The sequence below is a fragment of the Guyanagaster necrorhizus genome (genome assembly GCF_019112545.1).
Source record: "Guyanagaster necrorhizus MCA 3950 unplaced genomic scaffold BT62scaffold_64, whole genome shotgun sequence".
Classification (NCBI taxonomy): domain Eukaryota; kingdom Fungi; phylum Basidiomycota; class Agaricomycetes; order Agaricales; family Physalacriaceae; genus Guyanagaster; species Guyanagaster necrorhizus.
In genome coordinates, this window is record NW_025064943.1 from 178,356 (window position 1) to 187,129 (window position 8,774).

Here is an 8,774-nt window from a genome sequence, read left to right on the forward strand (position 1 = left end):
GGATATATGGTTACTCTATCTTCAATTTTTATCCTCTTTGTTTTTCGAAAATCAACCTTTTTTTAGCGTATCTCTACGCCTTTCCGTACCACGAAGAAATAACTCTGCTTTTCGTTTCGGTGACTGAATAAGGAAGCGTCGGAGCTCGGTCCGTGCTAATTCTTGCTCAGCGACACGTGGCCGTGCTTTTTGATTTTTATCATCGGTTCCGTTCGTTCCTCCTCTCAGCCATGACCATCGTGTCACCTCCCCCCCTTCCCTTGGAATTGCCGAACGAGAAGGAGAAGGTGACAGATGAGTCGACCTCAAGTACGGAACCCCCAGTCAAGATTCCATATGATACCAATGGGGCCCTCGATGACATTCCAGGCGTGGCTCATGCTCTCGAACTTTTCCTTAATTCTCACATGTTCGAATCAGAGGATTACTGTCTTAGGAGTGACCCAAAAATGTGCGTATATTGTTCATCTGCTTTTTAATCTCTCTAACAGAGCTTGTTGATCAGGGAGAGACTTTACTTCTCTACCGGATACGGTCTCATACAATGCGTTAAAGCGTTTATGTCTTATGCCGATGAAGATATCCTGGCCGGTATTGGAAACACCAAGCAAGGGAATCTCATTGCCATGCAGCACCGCAAGAAAGCTGCATCGTTCACGTCGAGGCTTGCCGGCTATGTCGTCAGTTCCCTGAATACTACTGGCGTTGGATTTATCAAGAGCATGACCCCGGTTGAGCGTCACGCGGAGCTCGTCTATGCAGACAGTCTATTCGAGAAGGCGTTGTTAGGCGTCGTATACTCCGGCGATTGGCTAGCATTCATCAAAGAAGCGTAAGTTCATCCCATGCTCTGTTCTCCCATGTGCTCCTCCCGATTTAAATTTAAATCTTATCTTACAGATTGAACATGCGAACGACCATCAATATATACCGAGTACTATACAAGTTCATAACGACTATGGATGAGGCGGCTCCCTCCGGTTACGATGAGAGCATCGACATCCATTTCCGCTCAGGCGTCTATCTCGGAGCCGGAATGAGTACCCTCATTCTGAGCCTCATGCCCTCAAAATTGCTCACCATCATCGAACTATTCGGATATCACGGCGACCGCGCCGAGGCCCTTTCCATTCTCTGCAAAGCAGGCGGTTGGACCTCGACGTCCGACGAACCCTCCATTCCCATTTCTGAAGAAGGACTCCGACGACCCATCTGCGACATGTCCCTCATGGTCTTCCACCTCGTCCTCTCGAGCTACACGTTCGAAGGTGTCGACGTCCAAATGGCTGACAAAATCATCCAATGGAACGCGCGCCGCTACCCGAACGGCGTCTTTTTCCTATTCGCAGCTGGGCGTCTCGCGCTCATGCGGTCACAGCCGGAAGAATCCATACGGTGTTATACCCGGGCCATGGAGGTCCAGTCGCAGTACAGAAATCTGCACCACGTCTCCTTCTGGGAGATTGCGATAGCGCAACTGGCGCTCTGGGATGTGAAGGGCAGCCTGGAGCGTTGGCGCGACTTGGAACGGGAAGCGACATGGTCCAAGGCGATTTATACGTATGGGATGGCGGTGTGTCTGCTTGAGGGCGGAGGGGACCCAAAGGAGGCGAAAGCGCTGATGGAGAAGGTGCCGAACCTTCGTCAGAAGATTGCCGGGAAGAGTATACCCATGGAGAAACTGGTCGCGAGGAAGGCGCGCAAGTTTCTGGGACAGGGTCGGTTGGCACTTCCAGCCCTCGAGATTGCATATCTTTTCTTGGCCATAACGCATGCTCCTCGGGAGGTCGTTGCGAAGAAGATGCTCGTCGAGGTGTTGGATTGCTTGAAGGAGCTAGATACCAAGGACAAGAAGTCGGTGGGTTATTGGGACGACTTTTGTTTGGCCAAGTTCTTAGAGGGTGTTTGCATGAGATATATTGCTTATCCGGTTCGTTTCTGTTTTATTTGTTTATTCCTTTCATTCAACAAGAGCCATACAGGACCCTGATGCCATTATACCGCCTGATGCCCCTTCTGTTATTGAGCTAGCAGGTATATCCGAGAACGATGCAGCAAAAGCTGCGGTGTCAGCATTTGAGGACGTGTTTAGATTTGGACCCAAGATAGAGCTCGACCACCACATCGTGTATCATACCCGTACGTTTCTTCTCTTCCTTTCGATCCGTGCTAATGTTTGACTAGACTATGAACTGGGCCGATTACTTGCTTGTCAGGGCAAAGAGGACGAGGCGCGGACACAGTTCCATCTCATTCTTTCCGGTATGGGTCTCTTTACATTGGGTTTCAATCGATCTGACTACCGGTCATAGGAAAGTATCTCGAGGTTGGGTCGTCCGGAAAAAAGGGACGATATAGTATGGAGGTCAGTTTTGGCTAAAATAATATATTCGACGTTAAATTGTTGTTCGACAGAATGCTTTACACATGCGCACCCATGCAGCACTAGAAGCTCTGGGAAAGCGAAATCTTTGATATCCTTATTCGTGATATACCTGCTGCTTTGCTATGTTTATGGACTAATAATACCCTGTACCGCCACTGATATTGTATTCCCCCAATAGACCGCATCCTTTTTTGCATTGAACTCCTTGTTTTGATTCCAGACCGATGACATAGGAAGATAACAGCTACTATTTGCTAAAGAGGGCCGGTGTGATGGTCTTCCATTCATGATCGGGCCACAACACATTTGCACTTCCAGCTGCCTCCGGGTCTTCCTTGTTCGCCTCGTAATCCCACCCTGTGGAACCCTGACCATCCTCTATCAATCTTTGCAACACTCCCAAGAATGACTCGGCCAAGTCCCCAGGAAGCTTGTCGACATGGTTGGGGGGAAGACCTACCTTCGCCGCGACCTCCGACAGCGTCAAATACTCCGATTGCAGACGGAATATCTTGTCATTCAATTGCTCAGCCGGAAGGTGGGTCAAGATATACGCGACGAACCCTATTCTACGATCAGCCAGTGCAGCAGCGCAATGAATAATGTACTGACCGCCAATATCTTCGAGTGCGGAGAAAGACGCCTTTGTATGTCCCTTTCCAACAACATTGAACTTTTGGTCGACGATGTATCCGACAACTGCAGGAATGTATATAAAGAACAGTCCCGTCTACACCCAGCAGTCAGTAAGTGTCGTGGAAAAATATCGATGAAGACTCACGAAGACTCTTGCAGATGGCAATCCGATCTTCTTCAGATATTCTAGTGTCGTCTTCAGCTCCTCATTTAATTAGCAGAAGCGTGGCACACTCACTAGCAAAATCATCCTTATCCTTCAAGAGCTTCACAGATGCCCCGGCGGTTACAGACCCAAACTCCGACGGCACAAATAGCTTTACTCCCGCCGCCTTCGCGCTATCCGCAAGAACATATTGGCTCTCCCCTCCCGCCACAGAGTTGACGGCCGAGATAAGGACATCGACCTTATTCTCCTTGAGTACAGCAGAGACTTCTGCACTGTTCTCGTAGTCCACCTTGACGACCTTGACATTGGGTGATGTGGGGAGTTTGTCGGAGGAGTCGGAGGACTTCCGGGTAAGGACGAGGAATGAGACGTTCTGTGCGATGAGGGCGTCGAAGACGTTCTTGCCGACTGAGCCGGTGGCACCTACGAGAGCAAATGATTTGTATGACATGGAGATATGGGGGTGGATAATGAACGAATCCTCTGCTTCGCTGTCCCGTTATAATGTCGAATCAGTCTCGTCATTGTGGTGCAATAAAGGATGATCGATCCTTCACCCGTCTGTTCGCATAACAAACATGGAGATATCTCGCAATCCTATGACGAATCCGTGTGCCCTCCTGTCATTCATGCTTATCGATAAACCAATTTGCTTATCAGGATCTGTCAGCGAAGATGCCAAGAATACTACTTACATCAGAACGGAGGAAAACCTCCTTGAGTTCAGTTGCCGATTGTCAGGAGACCTCATTTTATGGCGGGTGGGTGAACCGATACCACTTATTAGCAGGTTAGAGGCCAGCATCCTCGACCGGGAAATTTGATAGAGATTTGACCCTCCACATCGGAATTTGGCACGATGGTAAGAATATCCTTAGTTTGGAGGCCCAGGTAATGACTCGGAGTGTACCAGCTCGTACTGGGACAACCGGAAATATCATCGGGAAAGAGAGGAAGTCGATATAAGAGCTCTTTTTTATTTGTTAAGGGGCTGGCATTTTTATCTTCTCATCTATGTTCGGATTCAGATGCATCTTTTTACATTTATTCTGTGCCAGTGCTTGTATGTACGGCTTCAAATAGTTGCGCGTCGTATAGGCGCAACGAGCTAATCTATTTGGCATTGACTATAGTTTCTCGAACTCATTCTTTGCGATTATTCTAAGGTAAGATAGATCTAATAACATCGCGTGTAACCAGAGTACCAAAATACAACGTATGGCGCAGACATCAAGACGCACGTCATTCTAGATAGATATAGTCAGTGGAAGGCAATAAAAACGTTGCTCAAGCTGCTCACCAAGGTCAGAAACAGAAACGATACCAGCAGCGATTGATGATGCCATTTTTGTCTCTACCGCCGTCTTGTACAGCTGCAAGTCCTCATCCTGACCATAACCCGATCTAAATATGATAGTTACATCTCGAACGGCACCCATGTCGGAACTAGACAGGACCCTTGCTAAACCAGACCAAACATTATTTGTACCGGAGGGCCGTAGCCAGCAGTTGCGAAGATAAACATCAAGGACGATTTTCTCGATGGATGCGTCCGTTGTTCCCTTCAAGTTCTTCACCCACCACTTTAATGTCTGAGAATCAGAGGTATCCCCTTCTTCCACAAGCGACACATCAATAGAGCGCAATCCCGAGATATTCAAAGTCGGCTCAGTCACCGTTACTGAACCTAGCAGAATGTAAATCTTGCATCGAAAGTGGACAAAGTTCCACCCACCTGCGACAAGATGCGCAGCATTGAGATACTCCAACGACGGAAGTGGAAGCTCCAAAATATCCTCCAGAAGCGTGACTGTAGACTGATACTAGATAATAATCGAGAAACTCCGTAAACAGTTGACCGAGAAAAGATATATCCGAGTGTCGATGATGGATTGAAGAATAGGATCGAAGTATCCTTCTAAGCGCAGCTTGGCCAAAGTCCCTCCTGACTCTGGACGGCTACGAACGAGGAACTGGCTCGATTCTCCTATGAGCCCCTCAAATGACAGATCCAATTCTGTCGATCCCTTGAATGCAGTGTAAAAAAGCGTCGACGTCACGAACGAGGCTCGCATAGAGGACGACGGTGCGAAACAAGTGAAGTGATAATGCCCGCTCGGATGGTCCGCTCATGTTATTCCTGTGATAATTCATCATTTTCAAGCCGTCCATGTGGCCCACGGGAATGAGATCCAACAAAGTCAGAAAAGAGGGGACCTCAAGTATGGAGTGGCTTCTACCACTATAGCGAGTGCAAATATCGAGATTCTTGACGTAGACAATAAGGTGCGGGGAGTTGACACATAAGGTGTGAAATTTTTGGCATTCAGGGATGGTGCTGAGGCCTATGGTTTCGAATAGGTGGACGCGTATACGTGGCAAAAAGGTATGAGAGACCAGGGGCAAGAGTGGAGAGTCTGAATGTCGTCGCTAGCCTCATCGATGATCCTCTCCACAAGCTCTTGTGGAAAAGAAGACAATGAGGAGATTCTAAATGTGTTATGAGGAATTGCTAAATGGTAGCAGGAGGAATGCTCACAGAAATTATCAAAACAGTTGAGAGTTGTGCTTTCGAATCTAGAATGATTCAACGTTGGTAAAAGAGGGTGACAAGTGTGCTAATGAGCCTTTAGACTATAGTAAGTGCGTTTTCGATCAGTCACGGCTCAAGAACACGGGCAGCTCTCGGCATGCGAGGGACAGCATTCATTTAGAGTTACAGAACAACATTTGTGATATGATAGCTCTTAGCTCACCCGATTATCCACCTTTCAAGCCCGGCCGTCTTGCTTTTTTCACTAACAAAGGAAGTTTCATAGTCATCTATCATTATCCTCTCGTCTTCGAAGAAGGTAACTTCCTTTGGTGGAATGAGCTGGGCATAGATCGTTAACGAGATTTGACAGCACACAACTGAAAAGACGTACCAGCGTACGATGTAGTACTTTCCAGATAACGAATAAAATAGGAAGAACGCCAATGATAGTATAAGAAAAGAAGAATATTGTGGTGTCCCAGTTGCCGGCCATGAAGACCGAGTAGCCCGATATGAACGGCATTATGAGGGTGAGAGCTAAGGCGTAGTAGCTGAGAACACGATAAGCCTCAAAGAGGGAAAAGCTATCTTAACTATACTCGCAGAATGGCTGGAGTGGTCCACAGAATGGTAGGCTACTTCGGGGTATTCCCTGAGCCTTCAACGCTTGAAGCAAAAGTCGGCGTCATTTCGAATCCACGGGTGTAGCAAATACTTCACATAATAAAATCTCAAATATGTGAATGATACAATAGCGTAGTTGATGACTTGTGTCGCCGCTGTGAGGCTGACGAACCTATTGCCAAGATTCAGACTAGAATGAGCCAACACTGAGATGACCTGACCACTTACCATTCAAGAACCTTGGCTGTACCATTCAATACCTGCAAGAAAGCCAATAAAGCAATGAGCATAGTTACTCCGACGCAGTATATCGGAACACCGTTCCGTGTGCATCTCGTCAAGAAACCAGGCAATCTGCTTTGCAGCGCCATGTCATATAAGGCGCGACTGGCACAGAAGACATAACTATTCCCAGCGGAGAATATCGACAACATGATCAGAGCATTGACGACGTGAGGGAGCACGGGGATGCTCATATTCTGCATCGCGATGACATATGGAGAGGAGCCGGCGCCGGGTTTCGGGTCTGACAAGGCAAGTTGCAAATTCGAGTCTGAGTATGGAAGAAGTATGCCGACAGAGAGGGCCCCAAGGATGAAAAATATCGTGACGCGGGTGTAGACGCCTTTGAACGTCCGAGGTAGGGTTGTCCTTGGGTTCTCAGCCTCTCCCGCGGTATTGGACACAAATTCTGGACCTGGGAAGGATTTATATTCGAACAGTACATATTTCGGCGGAGCACATACCACACATCGTAAAGACCGCCTGAAATAGGCAACTCAAAAAGCCTAGAAGACGTCCGGTAGACCTGGTCTTCTGGTATTCTACGAACGGTGTTCCCTGCTCCATCATAAATTCCAGAGGGCCAAGATGAATCTAGGAACTTACGGGAACTTTTGATGCTTGAAATATGATTGTCGGCTGAACATCTTCGAGGCAAAGCCTAGACAAACTCACAATCTCAATTTCGAAAGTCAATCCGATCGTGGAGCGGGTTGCTGCCAAGCATAGTTATAAAAGTGAACAGAAGCAGTCCAAAGGCCAAGATAATCTTCCCAATCGCCAGCCAAAACTCGGATTCTATCAGAATGATGAATGAACGTTCGGCTACCGATGATACAATGCGCTTACCGCCGTAGAATCGAACAACAAAGACATTCAGTGCTCTGCATGACTGGATCAGAATATATTCGTTGTGCTTGGCAAAGGAACGCACACGTAACATGCAAGGACCACCTCAATTACAACAGCGGTCGGAATCTTTTCCGTCCAAAAATGGATCACCAGCTCGAACGCTGTGATCTCGAAAGGAACTAGTATCGCAGGGTACAGAAAGAAGTTTATTCCGGCGCAGAACCCCCGGGCAGGATCGACAAATTGGTCAGCGAAGCATATGAAAGGAGACGAGATGGGGATCCAAGAAACCATTTCAGCTACGACTGCGTTCAGTCACGAATTTGAGAAATTAGACAGTATGTACCCAGGCAGTTGTTAATTGCCATCATCACAGTGGACCAGAACACGAATGCTAGTAGGAAGCTTCCGGGCCCTCCATGTGGAAGCACGTAGCCGATCTGAACGAAGAGAGCGGTGCCGATGGTCCCTAAGACAGCAGACGTTTGCGGCCCGTATTTTAGGCCAAAAGTGAATCTTACCTCCAATACCAATCCAGTGTAGGTGCCTGCTCTAAGAGAACATTACTGGAGAGTCAACCGATATTGAGCTCGAAAGACACACCTTCAGCCGCCTGACTGTTTGGTCCACATGTGTGTAATCTCCGAGATCTGAGACGACATCGTTAATTTGGACAGATACCCTGGAGTCTTTTTCAGAGTCCATGGTGGATTTCGTCGTAGGCCTGTGGGGGAAGAAAAGAAGGGAAACAATATTTGGGAGATAAAATAGAGAAACGCATTTCGATATCGACCACGTGCTGGTAAAACAAAGAAGCTTCGAAACTCGGGACGGGAGCCTACCTTGTTGAAAGGCCGACCCGATGACCTGCTTTGATATTCATGAAACGTGCAACATAGTAACGCTGGATCTCACATGAGCACGACAAGCAGAAGACGCACAAGATTACTCACTTTTTGGATGGTAAGAGGCCACGAAAATGTTATTCAACAATAACAGGAAGTCTAGCTGCGTCCGAGTCGCCGTTCGGGCAACCAGATGATAAGAGTTGATGTAAATACAGGGCCGTAGCAAGAACAGGGTTCGAGGCAGAATTTTCCGTAACAGTTAGGAATAATTGAAGAGAAGTGACTTGTTCATATGAAAGGTGCGATGTGCGGCAATAAAAGCGAGACGTAGCGAGGACCAAAAAGCCTGTAACGGACGGGCCCGTTCTACTTCCTTTTTCGTAACATAAACCCGGACTTTATTTGAACTATGCTTATCTATGCACTCCACTCTTATCTACG

At 47.5% G+C, this 8,774-nt stretch overlaps 3 protein-coding genes across 3 annotated transcripts; 1 reads left to right on the top strand and 2 right to left on the bottom strand.

Moving 5' to 3' along the window:
- The first annotated feature begins 68 nt into the window (after positions 1-68).
- BT62DRAFT_957799 (uncharacterized protein) lies at positions 69-2,596 on the top strand. Its single transcript, XM_043188430.1, has 7 exons — positions 69-451; positions 506-832; positions 901-1,930; positions 1,983-2,139; positions 2,185-2,262; positions 2,313-2,365; positions 2,416-2,596. Exons 1-7 carry the CDS (start codon positions 231-233, stop codon positions 2,473-2,475), a joined length of 1,926 nt encoding a protein of 641 aa, XP_043033221.1. The 5' UTR covers positions 69-230; the 3' UTR covers positions 2,476-2,596.
- BT62DRAFT_998169 (NAD(P)-binding protein) lies at positions 2,497-3,701 on the bottom strand. Its single transcript, XM_043190710.1, has 4 exons — positions 3,261-3,701; positions 3,168-3,208; positions 2,999-3,116; positions 2,497-2,950 (listed from the first exon to the last, which is right to left on the bottom strand). The coding sequence occupies exons 1-4, from the start codon at positions 3,640-3,642 to the stop codon at positions 2,634-2,636; spliced, it is 858 nt and encodes a 285-aa protein (XP_043033222.1). The 5' UTR covers positions 3,643-3,701; the 3' UTR covers positions 2,497-2,633.
- A 2,242-nt stretch (positions 3,702-5,943) lies between these two features.
- Positions 5,944-8,190, bottom strand: BT62DRAFT_983370 (uncharacterized protein; the record flags this gene model as incomplete). The annotated part of the gene is made up of 10 exons (XM_043189770.1): positions 5,944-6,066; positions 6,119-6,278; positions 6,327-6,385; positions 6,448-6,523; positions 6,580-7,048; positions 7,098-7,175; positions 7,483-7,517; positions 7,568-7,784; positions 7,832-7,954; positions 8,085-8,190. The coding sequence occupies 10 exons, from the start codon at positions 8,188-8,190 to the stop codon at positions 5,944-5,946; spliced, it is 1,446 nt and encodes a 481-aa protein (XP_043033223.1).
- Between the last annotated feature and the right edge of the window lie 584 nt (positions 8,191-8,774).

What these genes read in the sequence shown, in the direction of transcription:
- BT62DRAFT_957799 (XM_043188430.1), top strand. Translation starts at nt 231, where the DNA reads ATGACCATCGTGTCACCTCCCCCCCTTCCCTTGGAATTGCCGAACGAG. An exon ending in CTTAGGAGTGACCCAAAAAT is followed by an intron (nt 452 to 505) that starts GTGCGTATATTG and finishes CTTGTTGATCAG; the next exon opens with GGAGAGACTTTACTTCTCTA. An exon ending in AGGGACGATATAGTATGGAG is followed by an intron (nt 2,366 to 2,415) that starts GTCAGTTTTGGC and finishes GTTGTTCGACAG; the next exon opens with AATGCTTTACACATGCGCAC.
- BT62DRAFT_998169 (XM_043190710.1), bottom strand. Translation starts at nt 3,642, where the DNA reads ATGTCATACAAATCATTTGCTCTCGTAGGTGCCACCGGCTCAGTCGGC. An exon ending in GGATAAGGATGATTTTGCTA is followed by an intron (nt 3,209 to 3,260) that starts GTGAGTGTGCCA and finishes AGACGACACTAG; the next exon opens with AATATCTGAAGAAGATCGGA. An exon ending in CGCACTCGAAGATATTGGCG is followed by an intron (nt 2,951 to 2,998) that starts GTCAGTACATTA and finishes ATCGTAGAATAG; the next exon opens with GGTTCGTCGCGTATATCTTG.